Source organism: Struthio camelus, chromosome 2 (assembly GCF_040807025.1).
Source record: "Struthio camelus isolate bStrCam1 chromosome 2, bStrCam1.hap1, whole genome shotgun sequence".
NCBI lineage: Eukaryota > Metazoa > Chordata > Aves > Struthioniformes > Struthionidae > Struthio > Struthio camelus.
Window position 1 is genome coordinate 25,098,852 of NC_090943.1, and position 17,357 is coordinate 25,116,208.

Sequence of the window (17,357 nt, forward strand, 5' to 3'; positions counted from 1 at the left end):
GTATTTTAAAGTTGTGGTAACTCACCTCTTTTAAAAACTAGATACAGTATTCTTTTTTTTCTACTGAGTTGCAGAATGTTTTAAAATAAAAAGATACTACTTATCTCTTATTTTAGAAAATTTTGTGAATTGCTCCTAAGTTCTCTCCCTTCTGAGTATATCTCCATTTCTAAATATGTATCCTGTACAGTATTAACTAGTGAATTGGACACTGAACAAAGGAAAAATAAACGTAGCTACCTATTATGCAGTGCTTTGTTTTGCAGTTTATGGCTTCTGTGATAATTGGATCTCTGAGTTTTAAGATGATATTACTAATACCAACTCACTGTGTTTCTTGTATATGTACCCATAAAGGAGTTGCATGCTGCATCTCTTGTTTTTCATTTCTGCATACTGTGGGAGGAGCCTTCTTGTTACAGTTAATACTGATTTGGTCAAGCCATTGTTATGTGCATTTGATTTCCAGAATTAAGAGGGTTTTTTTTTTTTTTTTTGTAGGTAGTTTCAACAAGTGTAGTGTAGCTTTGAAGAAACAGTTCATTACTGCCGTTCGAGCAGTGGCTAGCAGTGCTAGTGACTAGGTACAGGTTTAATGGTGGGCACGCTTGTCTCTCACTTACTCAAAAATGATAAAAATTGTAGAGGAGTTAAAAACTGAGTCATAACTTGATACTGCAGAAGAAGCTTTCTCCGCACCCCACCCCCAATCCCTACCCTGCGAGAAACACAACCGCAATAATAGGAGCTTGCAGGAAGGGTAGAATGGAGAATCTTTGTTCAGAAGTTTACTTGGTATAGTGTAATTGAGTTGATACTCTTGAAAAAAGAAATATACATATCAGTTCAGTCTGAGCATAATTAAGGATGGTTTTATTTAGTAAATGAGCATCAGGAAACTGAGCTGACTCCACTAGAGATGCAGTGAAGTTACTTTTACAGTACAGAGCAATAGTACTGATGAAGACTCTTACTCCTTCCTGTGTCTATATAGTATGTCACTGCTTCAGCTGTGCCATAGAACTGTTTGAGTTGTCATACTGTGAACCATATTCATTATGAATTTATCCATACTTAAGAGTCACTCCATGGCTCCTCCTCTCAAATGCTAAAAATTTAGACCAATTCACAGTGGGCCTCTTAAACAGTTGTACTGGAGCAACTGAGGGAGCAGTATGCCCTGGCGTAGGGTCTGGGATGAGCAGGCAGGGTGAGAACTTCCGAAGCAGATATTGTTGAAGCTCTGGTGTTGTGAAACTATGGCCTCAGGCCCCAGTTGGTCTACATTAATACGAATAAGGGTTGTTGCACAAAGCACAATAAATAACCTCAAAATAAGCGTTACTTTTGGAGTTGAGGACATGTGAAACTTGCCTTGAAACTGAAAACTGAAGATGCAGGGAGCAGAAAGGATAATAAAAATTGATTATGATAAAATGGAAAAGGCAAGAGATAAATCTGTATTTGTCATGTTTCTTGTGTTTTAAATTATATTATCTTCTGAATAAGGATAAAGATGGATAAATGCAGGTGTAACTAAACACAGCTAAAGTTGGGTGATCGACTGGTAACAGCTTATCTGCTTTTGAGACAGTGGCTTGATTCAGCCTTTTCAATTTCAAAAGTTAAATCACTCAAATTAATATTTTCTTCTGGCTTAACAGTGAAGTAATATGGTGCTGAAAGGAGAATAAACGTATTCACAGGACAATCTGCCTGTCCAAGTTAATATGCAGAGTTAACAGTGGATAAAAATTCACCGTTTTATATTATATTTGGGTTATTCTTGCATTAGGATGAAATTGTAGTGTTTCCATGATCGCTTAAAGTTTATACTTCTGATTCTTGGGCATGAATTTTGAGAATAAAGGGAATTTTAAGGGAAAGGTGAAGAAAAAAATCATAATGTTTAGGATTACAAAGAGAAATTGATGTTGAATGCCTTTGAGAGGCTTATTTTTTTTCCAACTTTATTAAACCAGTGTAGAAGAGAGGAGAATAATTGGCTCACTTTTACTTAGAACATAGGAGGACTCTTGTTTCTAAAGCTTTATGCCCAAGATCAGCAGTGATGATTGTAATGCCAGGCTGTTTCTTGGTGTGGTATGGGTTCACGCTGTTCTGGCTGAACATGAAATCATCAAGGTGGTTTTCTGTTTTTTTGTTTGGTTTGTACAAAATAGTGTCCTGATCTATGAGGACCAACAGCTATCTATAAAATTTATGATTGTCCTCTTCTTTTGTTCTAGATTTTCAGTCAAGACTCTGATTGACCGTTCCTGCTTTGAGACGATAGATGATTCTTCCCCTGAATTTAATAATTTTGCAGCCATTCTGGAGCAGATTCTGAGTCATCGACTGAAAGGTATATTGAAAAAACTTTGTCACTGGTGATGTTTGTGCCATGAGAATTTACTTTTATGGAATTAGTGTACAGCTGTGGAAACTCCTTGATGTGAAAGAGAGCGTTGACTTTATCTGTTCCATTCTGTCCCTTTGCTGTTGCGTTCATGGCTGTTGTCTTGGTTACTGCAGAAAAGAAATCAAAGAACGATTTTGTCAGACACATTTCCTGTGTTCTTGTTGGATTTGTTCTAGGCTGGTAATTAAGCCAGTGGATGTTGCCATGGTGCTGAGCTCTCTCTGCATTTCTGCTTTATAAGGCTCTGTCCTAAGAGTCTGGGTCTGTAAGGTGGCTGTAGTATTTTCTACCTTAACAGAAGATACAGTTAGCACATCTACAGTGTTGGTCTCTTTTCTTCCCCTCCTTCCATGCTTTTGTTGCCTTCTTTTCCAGAGGCTTTGTGTTTAGGTCCTTTTATTCCTCTGCCCCCTATGGCGAAGCTGTTTTTTTTACTGTTAGAATGTAATGAATCTGAATTAAATTGCTTTTAAGAAAGGTCAGTTGATTCTCCTCTTGTATCAGAGTCAGATGTTCTAATTCAAGAAAATGTCTATTTGATTTCCTGATGGTTCTAGAGGAAGCTGCTTTGCTGAAAGAACAGCGAGTGCCTTAGCAGTAACACTGTCACTAGAAATGGACTTTGGAAGCTTCTCGTTTCTCTGTTCTGTATACAGTTTCTGAAATTATTTGGGAATTATGAAGGACATCATACTCATCTAAATATAGATATGTAATATGACAATCCATTCCTTTTCATACTTTTTCTTTTCTATACTCATTATTAAGCTTTGTGAAGAATATTATATGTAGGCTGACATTTGAGTAGCACAATTACTACCTGCTGTCATGCTGTCACAGAAAGAAAAAAATTCACACAGTGGGGTAGGAACATGGTGTTTGTCACATTGTGACAAAGATTATTGTAATGATTGTGGGTACTTTGCAACTTGTCACTGCTGGGAAGTTGTTCTGTTCCCCCCTCCCTCCCCAGCTTTACTGATGTTTGAGCAAAAATTGTTATGAGCTTTATTTCTTTTGCTCAACGTTCTTTTGTTTCACAGCCTATTATTCAGGCCAGGATGTAGAGAGGAAGCTAACTTTGACCTTCACCTTCCTTTTGGTTATGAAAGGATTTTGTACTATATTCAATTTCTGCCTTTTATCTTTAGATATTCAAACAAACTGTGCTATTTATCTTGGGCCATGATTTTTGTTTTTGTTTTTTTTTTTCCATGTAGTCCGGGAAGTGAAGTTAATCATTTTAGAAGGCAAGTGCTCCTCAATTTTAGTGCAGATACCACAGTGATAGTCTGACAAATGGGTTAGAGACAAATGGACTGTGCAAATAAAAGTTATTTCAAATAAGGAACTGTTGTCTCAGTCTTCTCTTGTAATTACCAGTATGATTTTCTAAGTTTACAGAGTTAAATAAAAATACTGAAAAAGCCAGCAACTTGTGCATTGTATTGCAAATGGGGAATTTTTGGTCATAAGCTAGATTGCTGTGAGTGATTATTTTATTCTTTAAAAACTTGAAAGAGAAGTTGAGGTAATAAATCTACTGTGACAATTCAAATTTTAAGAGGCTGTGTATTATGCAACACAGAGCTTGAAAGAAGTTGTATTTTATTGATGGAAATGAGTGATACGCTTTGAATGCATACGTTTTGTGTGGGTGGGAGCGTGCTAAAAGCAGACTAGTGATTGCAATGGGTGATATAAAATGTTCTAATGCAGGCAGAACATATACGACATTTTCATCTGTGATAACAACTTTAATAAAATGGAGCCATTTATGCTATCACGATCCCAGGACAGTAAAGTGCTATACAGATTGTCCAGGTTTGAGAGTTTGAGCATATAGACCATTACTTTCTTAAGGCCATGGTGAATAATGATTCTTAAAATCTGTAACTTCTATCGGAAGCACAGGGAGAGAGGAAGGAAGATTTTAAAAAAGTGATTTCAGTTTGCATTGTAAAGGATTAAGTTCTAATAGAAAACTTTTATAGGTGATTATCTCGTTTGATATTGAAGATGATTCCTTTGAGGAAGGAGCAAAATAGTCTTGATGGAATGCAGTGGCTGTTGCTGCTTACTGGGTTTGTGCTCAGGTAGGATGTAGACAAAACACAAAATGGGAAGGATAGTCATTTACGGGGGAAAAATCGGTTAAGTATGGGGATTAGAATTTTGTGCTTTTCCTGAAACAGTTACAATTAAGAATTCTGACATAATAGTGCCACAAGCCTCATCCCCTTGACTGTTCTGTTAAAAATGCCAGCTGTAGCAATATGAATACTGTATTGAATACTGTATTCCAAAGCTACTTGATCTGATGTTGCCAGCTCTAAGTAGCACAAGTGTCATGAAACAGCATTCATAGTGTCTTTTTGTTTTTTTTCTGTTAAGAAGCATTGAAGAATATAGGTCGGAAAGCACTTCTGAAAGTCACCTGGTCTAACCTCTTCTTCAAAGCAAGACTATCTCAGATTGCTCAGGGCCTTGTCCAGTTTTGAATTGAAAATCTCCATGATTTTTCTTAAACTTCAGTGCTGTTTGCTGCAGAGTGTTTTTTTTTTCTGTTCTCACTCTGTGTTTAGCTAAGTATTTTATATTTCTGGCAAGCTATTCTTACTGGTATCTCTCGCAGTAAAAATCATTTTGTCCTCTTTCACACTGACTTCATGCCCCCATCCTTTCATTGCTATGGGCATTGGTCCTCACCTGATCCTGTGGTGATCCGGACAGGAAGTCAAACAGGCAGCAAATTAATTACTTTTCGCACACGCTTCTTCTTCAACCCAACTGCTTTTTTCTGAAGAGCATCTTAGATGTGGGTGTCTGTTTAATAATAAAATAAGGTTGATGTAAATATGTCAGTTCACATGGCAGAGATCTGTGAGTGCTGCTTGAACACAGGTATCTATCTGTTCATGTGCTACAGAAGATTGCATGTATATAGTACCCAAATAGTTCCCTAAAAGATAACGTGGTATGCCCTGGCTGAAAAGTTCGCCACGTCTCTTCTACCTTACAGTTATGCGTGTGCTCATGACAAAAATGGCAGTCAGGAATAGACCGCTATTGTTTCAAAAAAAGCAGCCTGGCTCACAGCCTGTTTTAAATTTAAGAGAGTTTGAGTAAACTCGATTAATTGTTTTTGCAGGAATTGCAAGCCGTTGGCTGCCACTCTAGAAAGTGGAGGGATACTTATGCCCGTACTTGTATGTAAAGTGTGTGCAGTAAACCTGGTACTGCCTGGAAGTATTGGCTTTTTTTGAATACGGGATAGATGAAATATCCTGAGGAGGATATAAGCATGTGGCCCTTCCTGCCCTTAAAATAAGCTGTTTGGCATGCCTGCTGACAAGACTTGACACTACTGAGCAAGACAGTTGAGTATTTTGGAGAGGCGGGGAAAAGGAGCAACAGAAAGAAGAAAAGTAACTAATTACTCATTTATTCCTGGTCAGGAATGAAAGATTGCATGGCTTTATAATGAAGGGCAAAATAGTGAGGGGTTTTTAGCTGGATACAAAGAGAATGTATTTGAAGGTCTCTGGACCAAATAGGAGCTATAGTCCTGAATGAGGATTTCACAAATTTCTGCAGAGTATGTTTAGGAATCATTAAAGCAAGATAATTTGGGGAGGCTTTTTTCCTAAGTAGTTGTTTGGAACTTGTCCCTATGACATTTGGGTACTGTTGTGATTAAGCTGTATCTTGTAGCTGTCTTGGCAGCTGCTTGTGTGTATTTGTTTTAATCAAGTCAACTGAGTAAATTTAGTTGGTGCAGACGTGGTAGGGGCATCAAAAAATTGTTCAGCAACAATATTTGGGTTTTGATCACAGACATATCTTAGCTGATTCAAAATCTGAAGCCACTTCAAAGTGATGAATGTGTTGTCTTTACTGGATCAAAGTATTGTATGTTTTTTCCACCCAGAAATTTGATTTACATGCCTTGGTCTATCACTTTAAATTAGTTTTAATTAGTTAGCAATAAATAACATTAATAACTATCATGTATTTTTATGGCCATCATCTCAAATGTATTTTTGAAAACTATTGTCATGTGTATGTATTTGTTGACTTTGTTTTTTATTGTAATATCTTTTACAGGAAAACATGTTTATATCCAAACTGCTAACTAGTATGCGTGCTTAGAAATAGTTTTGGTGTATAAATTAAACTCTGTGACCGATAATCTCATAGATTGCATCTTGCTTACGATTTTTGTGATTTTTTTTTTTTTTTGCGTATCATGCTTACTGAGAGTGTACTTGTCGTTTGTACACTTAACTGTATTTACTACCATAATGACACAAAAGAGTATGCTGTACTGTGCTATTTTGTGTGCCTTTTTTCCTGTAAATCCATTTAAAAGGTACTGTAGATAGGTGAAAAGCTTCTGCTAGAGTTGTCTGTGTGAGCTGTTCATCTCTATCCATCTTTCCTCTATGTTATTCCTAATTTGCTGGTCACTGTGACATTTGTTGTTGTTTTTTTTTCCTTTTTCCTTTTCCTGTTAGAAAACTTACTGTGAGTAGTAAACTTATAGGGTGATTAGTGCTGCTGGGAAGATAAATGTAATAATTCTTCTCCTCCTTCTCCAAAATGTGTGAGTTTTGTGGACTGTTAATAATCTGATGTCGGTAATGGCAATACTAGTGATGTCACTGGTAAATAAAATTCTGTTCAATCCTTCCACTATCGTCTTTGTAGTAAGATGAATTATTAAATTTAATAATTTACTTTTGAAACAGTGTCTGCAGTGCACATCTTATCCCTGCCTGTACTTTTTCGTTTTATCTGTTTATTTAAGAAAAATGCATATTGTTGCCTGCTGTTTCATGGGGCCTCTTTCTTCTTAAGAAATGACTATTAATAACATTATGTAAAACCCCTGAGTTCTATTAATATTTTAAAAGCATAAACAGTATTTACAGAGAAAAAGGATATGAATTATATCTGCAGAAGAGAGGCTGCATTTGTAGGTTCAGGTCATAGGAGAGGAAGAAGGGTTTTTTTAAGTGAGTAAGATGCAGCTTGTAATGCTGCTCATCCTGAGGCGAGTCTGCTGGATAAAAAAGTTGAGGTGATGGAGATGTAGTGGGGATGAAAAAGGGAGGGCAAGGAAGTAGAAGCTGAAGGCACTACTGTCATGAAAAAGGCCAAGTCTCAGTATATACCTGCTGCGGCCCTTTTTTTTGCTGTCGTAGTCATAGTGTTATGTCAAAGTGCCATTCTAAGCAGAATAGCTTTTGTTACTAGATTTTATATTTCTAGATCTGTATTGACCCTTTTACTGTTTTTGGCTGAAAAGAAATAGGGCTCTTGTGCAATTTGTGGTTTAGCTCATTTTCCTTTCTCCTGTATGGGGCAAAATCTTAAACGAATGTGTGACTGTTTTGGAGGACTGGGTTTATGAGCTATTGTAACGGGTTTTTTTGATTTTTTAATGACTCATTCGGCAGGCCCACAATAAAGAGTACGTACCATAGAAATTCCTCAGAGAAGTAGCATCCTTCTTATATTATTAACAAATTATATTTAAACTTATTTTTTGCAGAATGGATTACATTTGCTGTGCACAAAATTATAGTACTGGAGCGTCTGGAAAAAAACTGCCTGTGTCTTACAGCATCCTAGTAGTTACTGCTTTGCAACTAAGGAGCTTTGTTTTGTCAATATGAGTTTGGGCTGTGCATGAGTAGGAATCAAACTATTTTAATGTCTTATTTGAGCAAAGTTTCTTGGGAGCGAAAAAAGATCTGAAAAATAGTGTTGCAGATGTCTATATCTAGTTGTCAGGCTGGAGCAGAAATAGGCTGATAAAAATAGGGGCATAGCAGTATTGAAAAATGTAGTGAAATGCAAAATTTGATAATATTCTTTCTATTTACTTTTTGATTTTATGCTACAAAGTTACATTCATTTGCAGTATTTAATATTAACTTACAGCTTCCATGTTTACCTATCAATTTTGATCAACTGACAAGAACAATAACACCATTTCTGCTGAACGAGCTGTCAGCTCCTATATCTTCTGATGATACATAAACTTGATTGCAAAGGCCACATACTCTTTGTTGCTAGTGTTATATCGGAGCATATTGAAACTATGACCAGCTTGCTTGATTGATCAGTGTAAGCCAAATAAGTGCTGTGTGGTGGTATGTATTCTGTTATAAATATATTTTTATTTTTAAGATACGTATGTGCTTTTCAGGTGTTCTTTGGCCAAAGGAATTGCTTTGCGGCATATTACTGGGTTCAGAAAACCATGGAGTGAAGCTGTGTGTTAAGCTTTTTTTTGCAGAAAATATTCCATCTTTAAGATGGAGTTTGATAAAGCCACGAAACTTATTGACTGATATGCTTGCCCTTATTAGTTTGGACTGGAATTGGTGACACAAAGTCATCTTCACGCTTACGCTCCATTTAATTTTGTGGGTATAATCCAGGATATAAATGTTTCTGATACAATTACAAATATGAAAAAGTATCAGTAGCTTTTTGTTATCATTAAAATGCTGTTGAATTCTTGTTGCTGGTGTCACGATACTTCATGTGGATACACCATATTGTATATATATTGTAGTTTGTAAGAGCAGTTACTTTGTGGAAAAATGCTTTTTTTTGGTCCTCAAAGGCGAGAAAGTGTCTACAGTAACTAGAGCTCTTGTTCTTTTGGGATATTAAGTAGTATATATTAATTTGTTCATAGTTTTTGTACAAGTCTTTTATCAAGCTTTGAATTTGCTGAATCAATTCATGTGGGAAAGTAAACAGATGGGCCAGAAAGTCAAGTAGCAGGTACCCTGGGGGAAGGGAGGGAGTGATACCTTGAATCGCTTACGTTGGTAGCGGCACATCTTCAGCTGTGACACTACACTGGCTGTGCTTGGAGCTAAGGCATGTCATGCTAGATAAATATATCCTTGGCATCATATTTTGGTACTTTATTTTCAGTACGTATGATTTTCTGTATCAGTCTAATATATTCTTCCTTAAAATCTGAGCTTTCTAATGGCAAAAGAATAAAAGTCTTTCTGATAAGTAGTTAGTACAACTTTGAAGGAAAACTCAAGACTTCAAATAACTTAAAAATAAGATCTCATTTTACAGGGGAAAGAGGTTTTCCATGTACATTATAATGGCAATAACCAGAGGGCAGAGTTCATCTTTTCCAAGTTTTGAAAAACGCTGCTGAGCTGCTGCCTCTGTGATGAAACTGACTTTGTGGGAGCAGTTACCAGCAGTAGGTACCATTGCCTTCAGTAAGGCAAAACGGTAGCGCGTTCCAAGCTGAGAAAAACTCCAAGGTTGTTCACTAGCACTTCAGAAAAGACGTTGATTTACTCAGTGTAATTTGGTCAACTTCCCAAGGAGTGTTCTGTGTGTACTCTGACTGAAGTAAATTCTGACTGCAAAAGTTGTTAGATCGTGCATCAATTTCTCCTTCAGTGAAAGGCCATTTTGTAAAGTTCCAAATCCACTCTTAAAACCATGATAGCAGTACCACAGCAAAGACTGGCCTTTAAAGAAATTGTAAAGGACAAAATTATCTATACTCGCCTTTATTGATGAGGTACATAATACTACCTAAAACAAATAATAGACATGCTTCTTGCGTCATAGTTTCGAGTCACAACAGTGTGTTCTGTATTGAGACTGAAAAGTCCTGCGAAGAACTCTTGAGTATTTATAGCATTATTAACAAGAAAAAAAGCAACAAAATACACATATTTACACAAAAGCCCCAAACTTCTGTCTTCACATTGGTTGCAAAGCAAGGTGAGCTGTGCAATGCAAGCTGCTTCTCATACCTGTGCAGCCAGTTTTCAGTAGGAATTTGTAGACCTGCTAGTGAGAACCCTATCTGTGTAGGCAACATAAAGGAAACATGAGGCAGCATTTTATTTATACTTATTTCTAATAAGCAGGGAGGGGGTTTCATGAATCTTCACATATCTTGTATTTTGATTTAAGGTCAGATCACCTGGTTCGGCTATGAAAGTCCTCGTAGTTTCTGGGACTACATTCGAGTAGCTTGCCGAAAAGTCTCTCACAATTGCATCTGCAGTATTGAGAACATGGAGAATGTCAGTTCTTCTAGAGCTAAGGTAGGGAAGAAAAAGGTCAAATGGATTTTGCAATACTCTATTTCTTCTGCGTAAAATGTAGCTGACATTTCTGTTCCCAGAAGAAAAACATATTTCTAAGCTTACCCCGCAAAATTTGTCATAAGTTTGATATAATTATTTTCTGATCTGTACCTTGTAAGGATTTATTGGGAAAAAAAAAAAAACCCTCTGAATGTGTTTTCTTTTAAATGTAGGTTGTCCAGTAGAATAAACCTCAAGTTCTCTGTTCATTGGGTATACTATATTAAATAATGATTGTCTTTAAATTTTCTAAGCCATAGTTTTTGGAAAATGCATTATGGTGAGGGAAATTAAGTCCATATGGGCAAGCCTATCAAATATTAGTTTAAAATTATAGAAGCGTGATTTATTTTTAACCTCTGAATCAATTTACTTTCTATATAATTTATATACTAATAGAAAATAAAGGATTAGTACTCAAGGGTTTTTTTGTGTGATTGTTTGTGCAGGAAACTTTTGATGGATTGTAAAATATTTGCTAATAAAGATCCAGCATTTTAAAGGATCTGTATATAAATGACATCACAGTTTATGATTGTAGGTATGGTGGTACTATTAGTGAAAGTAGCAATTTAATATGTTTATAAACATATGAACTGAACAAGGATCAACTTTAAACTGAGCTATCATTAAATTGTAATAGTGCGAAACACTATCGACTATATCTTAAACATTGTTTGATGTTGGGCAGGGATTACATTTTTTTTAAACCTTGGATTGAAATCGTCCCTTTTAATGGTTTATATTTCCATCTCTTTGTGTAAAGCAGGCTTGCTTGACAGTTGAGAATATTCTGACTTGAAAGTGCAGGCAGAGGATGCACAAATTAATGTTGGTAATTTTTATTTCTAAATGAGCTGGAAGAAGTTCTTTGACCGGCTGCCCAAACTCTGTTTTGTGGCTCTTTTAAAATCTGCTAGTTCCAAATTTTAATTATATTCTTATTCTCAGCTGATGGGGAAATAGCTTGCTGTACACAAAAACTTTGTAGCACCTTTTGCTGGAAATAGTATGTAATTTTTTTGAGGGGCATGATTGTTATTAATATGTGTTAAATTAGTGGTATTAACGTAACTACAATTTTCTTAGATAATACTTAGATTAAGAAGAACCTCCAGTCCAGTAGTGCTTTGAGCAGCCATTCTGATGATCCATAGTATTGTCGAACAGCTTGTTTGCCACATCAGCTGTTCCTCCTTCCTTGTTTTATATAGAACCAGTTTTAAATTTTATATATAAATATATCTATAGCCATAACGCGTGTGAAGACTTTGAGACAGTAAAGAGCTCCATGGCAAAAAGCTATTGACTGTTTTTTCCTTTCAGGATTATGTGCTATTCCTAGCACGCTGTTTGCTAGAGTGTTGGACTGATGATTAAGTCATACAGTTTTCTTTTTCTTGATTGTGCTGAGATCTAGAAATTAAGGTAATTTGGAGAACTTACTCTCCAAATACTCTCTAGACAGATTCACATCTGAGAATCTTATGAATGAATTGCTTACCTTTAAAATAAATCTCATGTATTTCTGAGTTTCTCAGATTTTCACAGATATGAATATTTAAATTCAGTAAATAATAAGATGCAAAGCTATTTTTCAAAGTGCTCTTATGAATAAATTCAAATTGCTTTTTCCTCTGTGGAAGATTCTGTATCAAATAATAAACAAATGAGCTAATTTTTGCAATGAGTATGGAGAGCGGCATTCAATTTTTTTAAAAGCATATGTGGGCATGTTTGGGCTGTGCATACCTGAAAGGACTCAAGGCATGTTTACATAAATACGAGTGGTATGCATCACTTCTAGCTGTGATCCTACTGTATGCCTACTTCAGTCTGGAAGCTGTTAGTTCCGTTCTGCCAATGCTAGCATTTCACGGGAACTATGTAGGCTTCAGGCTTTAGCTAAGCAGAAGCTTTAGGGCTTGACTGTTTCCATTATGTTCTAAACAACTGCGATGTAAAGGCAGCTATCTACATAAACATGCTTTTAATTGCAGTGCAGTCTATGTAGAAGCTTTTGCTGTGTCATTGGTACTTATCAAAGCATGCAAATATGAGAATTTCTTTTTTAGCATATGCTTATCTCATTATAAACTTAATTTAACCTAGGTCTATATAAACTAGAAATATGACTACAATCTAATACAGGTACTTTTGGTGGAATATTTATATTGATATTCTGCTAGATGTCAATAAGCACCAAAAATATTAAATAGGAAAATGACTTGTTGCTTATGCAACTATGTGTAGATTTATACAAGTTACAGGAGATGTTACTGGTATTCTCAAACTAACAATTGTGCCTATGGCAGACGTTTGAAATGTCTCACACTTTTAAACTATAATCCTGTGCTCTAGACCTGTGAGGTGTATGCATAGTGCAAGCATACATTCTTAAAGGTTATTTTTAAAGTTATTACTATTATTTAAAGGACTTGTTTGAATAAAATTTTGGTTTTGAACTACAAGCTTTAAGCCTTTTGCATTTGATTTAATTCCCGTATATGATGTATAACTTCTGTCATGATATCTGTGCTAAGAAAAATTGAAGGCTGTGATTTTTTTAAAGCAACTTAGTCAAAATACATTACTGAGTTATGAATAGTCTTTGAATTTTTTTTTATTGATCTCACAAATATTTGAATGGATGTAGTGAATTGATTTTTACTTAAGTCACCTTTACATGGGTTACTGCTGCTTTCACAGTGGAAGTGATTTGACACTTCCAATACCATTGTCCTTGAAATGAAAAGTTTTCTGCCCTGATCTGCAAGCAGTTGTGCACTTGAGAGTCTTAAAAAGTTGGAGAGTATAATTAGAACAAAAACATTGTTTTGTGTTTCTCCAAATTTTGGAATGTAATTTAACAATAAAATGTATTTTTAAGAAAACCATATTCTATTTTTATTATTTCTATAATTAACTACATTTTAGCAACAATTTCTGCTTAGTGGTTATTTGATAATTGGTTTGTCTCATCCAGATAATTCAGTTTTATTCATTGTCAGATGTAAAGTTAAGAGTGTCTCATTCTATAAGACTTAAATATTTGATATCTGTTTTTTCTTTCAGGGTCGAGCCTGGATCAGGGTAGCACTTATGGAAAAACATTTATCTGAGTACATTTCCACAGCTCTGAGAGACTTCAAAACAACCAGGTCTCTAAGACTTGTATTTATGCAAAATTTTAGCAAATGTTGATTGAGTGGAGGGGCTTAGGTTTGGGAGTGAATGTTTCACTTGATTTGTACACGACTAGGATGTAACTAGTAGAAGAGATGTAGACTAGTAAAAGGTATCTGGAGTTAATATTGAATGATCAGATGTTAGCACAGGTAAAATTGGAAAGTTGTGCATCCTTTCATGATTTAAAAACACGATATGGAAATTTGTATGTAATTCTTGAAAGGTCAAAAGAGAACATAGTCTTTCTAGAGAAGGAACTAATTTTGAAAATGTAGCCTGGTAAGGATAGAAGATATGATGTTCCTTTCAAAATTAAGTATGATTGATAAAAAGCCCTAGAGACTCAGTAAAAAATAATTTTTAGAGTTATAGAAACTTTTCCTGAAGGAGAAAGGAAGAGAATTCCAGGAAACCTGAGACATACAGAGCAGAATCTGTGATCAGGCATGGCTAGGATTCTTGATATAATCTGTAAAATGCATAACGTATTTTTGTTGTACCCTCTGATGTTCGAAGCTATTATGGACGTGAATATTCATTGTAATAGAAAATATCCTCGCAGTTTTGGACTGCTTCTAGAGAACATATTTATTATATGATGCTTTATCATAGAGCAAAGGCATCTTGTAGATTTGTAATGAGGTCATCTAAAGAGGAGTGAGGCTGCACCTGTAACGTGTTGTGGTATCTTTCATTCAACTGCAAAAGATTTAGATGTCCTGAATGGAATATTTAAGCAATAAGAATTTTCTCTGTAATGACTTCTGTTGATGTAGAGTATTATTTCTATTTGTAAAACTATTTGTCCACAGATCTCAATGTATTTTGCCAATATTAAGATGACTTTGAAACACAGCTAGCCTAACTTCCCATTTTATTTAAGTTTCCAGTCCTGTCTTCTTTATTTTATCCAGCTTTGCTTGCACTTACAGTAAACAAGAAGCTCGTAAAGCAGAGAAGCTATTTCTGGTAAAGATTTATTCAAGTTGCTTCAGAATGAAGAGTTACTTGGGTTTTTGAGGGGGAGATGAGGAGGAAGAGGAGGGTCACAAGCAATTTAGTTAAGTAGTACATTCCTTGTCCCTGTTTGGTAGTTCAGTTTGTTTGCTAGTGGATAACAGTGGTATTATTTTATTAGCAATTTCAAATTCACTTATTTGAGCATGCTAATGTTTCAAATATTTGAATGTTCTTTCAGTGGTAGAGCTTTAGAAAGCATTTCTCGTATTGCAGGTACAATAGGTACAATGTTTACTTTATTTTGAACTAAAATATCTTTAATAAAATTAATGATTGGTAGTGTGGATTTCAAATCTACTAGCAACAATGGACACATGTTTTTCCCATATGAGGTTTCAGATGCCTAATAAGTGACCTGATTTTTCATGGTGCTTTGCTTTATCATTTTAAATTATATATTGTGCTATATGTATATTTGTAATGTGTATGTATAATTTATATATATATAATCATCAAACGTGTGTATATGTATAATATATATGACTCATTTATCGTGCTGTTAGCACCTTTTAAACCTGGCTTTTGTGCTTAAGTGCCTGATCTTAAGCCTAGTCCTTTACTGAAGCAGTACAGTTATTAATGCTGGATCTGCATGTTACCAGAACACTTAGTGGGGATTGGATGAAGGACAGGCACATAATTTTTCTGTCAAATTGATAAGCACAAACTTTAATGTGTTAATGCAGACTGTCCTTTGTTTTGTGATATGCCAACTGCATAGCACTCAGAGAAGATCTGAGAGTTTTCCAAGGGAGCTATTGTTTAGTCTGCATTGCTGTAGGTCATTAAAGAAACATAACCACTGTCAGACCAGCATTTGCATTTCACCATTTTCGGTATGCCTTACTCTTTTGTGTGTGATCACTTCCCAGGTGCCATTTACAAGCTATAATGAACATCAATGCAAGTTGGTACCTGGCAGTGATTTTATAACTCTCACTGAAAAGATGAGTAATCTGCTTGTACTGGGAGCATTGTTTCCAGTTCACAAATCAGACTGTAAAGTCCATCTTGCTTAGTATTCTAACTCTTGATAGTGGCTAGTTTAGCCTCCTGGTACCCTTTTGGAAGTCAAGGGGTAGAAAGCTGAGTCAATACTTTATAGTGTCGGTGCCAGGGCTCTTTAATCTCTGTCTTCCCAGATCAGGCTCTGAGGAAGTCTCCTAGATCTCTTATTTCTGCTGAGAACGTCCAACGACTTGCACATCTTGTTTCCGTGCAGCAAATGGATGTCTGTTATGAAACTGTGAAAGCAGGACTTCTGCGTTATAACAGAGTCCAAAAAGTCTTTGGAGCTGTGCCCCAAAATGTGTCTGTTGTGGATGTTTGCCCTGCAGTCAACTCAGCCTCTCACTAAACCACCTCAGTGCTTTTCAGTAGTCTTATGCAGTTCTTAAAACGGATGGGGCTTTTGGTAGGGCAGTATTTGGCTAAAGGATAGGTTGTCACCAGTAAGCTGGCAACCTCTTGAAATAATACGTTATTAGAATGTGTAGGTGGACTTTGCATCCCAGTTTCTGGTAAGTGACCTCTCCTTGGCTTTGGTGCTGAACGGCCCTCTGTTTCCCTCTTTTCAGCTGTAATGCACAGGCCTGTTGTGGTGATCTTTCTGCCTCTGCTGCTGCAAAGAACTCCTTGAACAGGAGATGAAATTTGCTTGCCACTTTGCTAAACAGACCAAATGCCTTTCTTACCCTTATGTACAAATTCTTATCACAAGGCCATGCATGGCAACTGTGGGTCCTATTTGCCTGCCTTGTGCATGGAACATTTCTACCTGGAAGTAGCTTCTTTGGTGACTGGCAGGATAAAATTGGAATAAGTGGGAAAGGATATGGGACTGGAGGGGACAATATAGCCTAAAAAAAGATTGCTTTATTGGTGGCCATTCTGAAACAGTCTTCACATTGGGTGCTTAAGCCAAAGGAGCCCAAACAACTGTGCCATGATTCTGTTACTTTGTACAGTTTTGGGGGACCTACAGATATCTGAACAAGCTTGTCTTCAAGCTTGTGACCAATACAGGCTCTGTAGAGAAATTTGCCTGTATCAGGATATGTGAAGAGTATGCCACCTTGCTGACTTAAGGTAAATCTTAACTTTTGTAATTCTTCACGCATTGACCATACCTCAAATCTCAGCTAGGAACAGTTTGTGAGCTGGCTGCTTAGCTTTATTATACTGCATTTGATCCTAAACATGTGTTTCTTTTCTCAGAACTGCTATCATGTGGTTCTGGCTGGAAAAATGTGATAAAGAAAGGAACCCTGAAAGAAGAAACCAAAACTTAAAAAAAAAAAATCCTGAGTGTGGAAAAGGGACTATACAGCAAGCTTGCTTATGTGAGGTTTTAGGAACCTGTTCAGTTTCTAGATTTTCATTAACTTCTTGGGACACTTGTGATCTAAGAAAGTGCCAGCTTCTCTGCATCTACTCACCTTCGTTTTCACTTTTTCTCAATACAAGCGAACTGCACTCAAAAAAGGAGAGCTCTGGATCTCTCACAGATAATCCTTGTATTATGTAAATGTCCTGACTTAAGCAGTGATCAGGCTCCTATAGTAGGGGGA

At 36.1% G+C, this 17,357-nt stretch overlaps 1 protein-coding gene across 1 annotated transcript in view; it reads left to right on the forward strand.

The window, feature by feature from the left end:
* The window catches only part of RUNDC3B (RUN domain containing 3B), a 57,285-nt gene that overhangs the window by 4,625 nt on the left and 35,303 nt on the right, over positions 1-17,357 (forward strand). Inside the window, exons 2-4 of the mRNA XM_068934711.1 lie at positions 2,250-2,365; positions 10,403-10,536; positions 13,654-13,739. Coding sequence (XP_068790812.1) covers positions 2,250-2,365; positions 10,403-10,536; positions 13,654-13,739 — 336 coding nt within the window. The remainder of the gene's footprint in view (positions 1-2,249; positions 2,366-10,402; positions 10,537-13,653; positions 13,740-17,357) is intronic.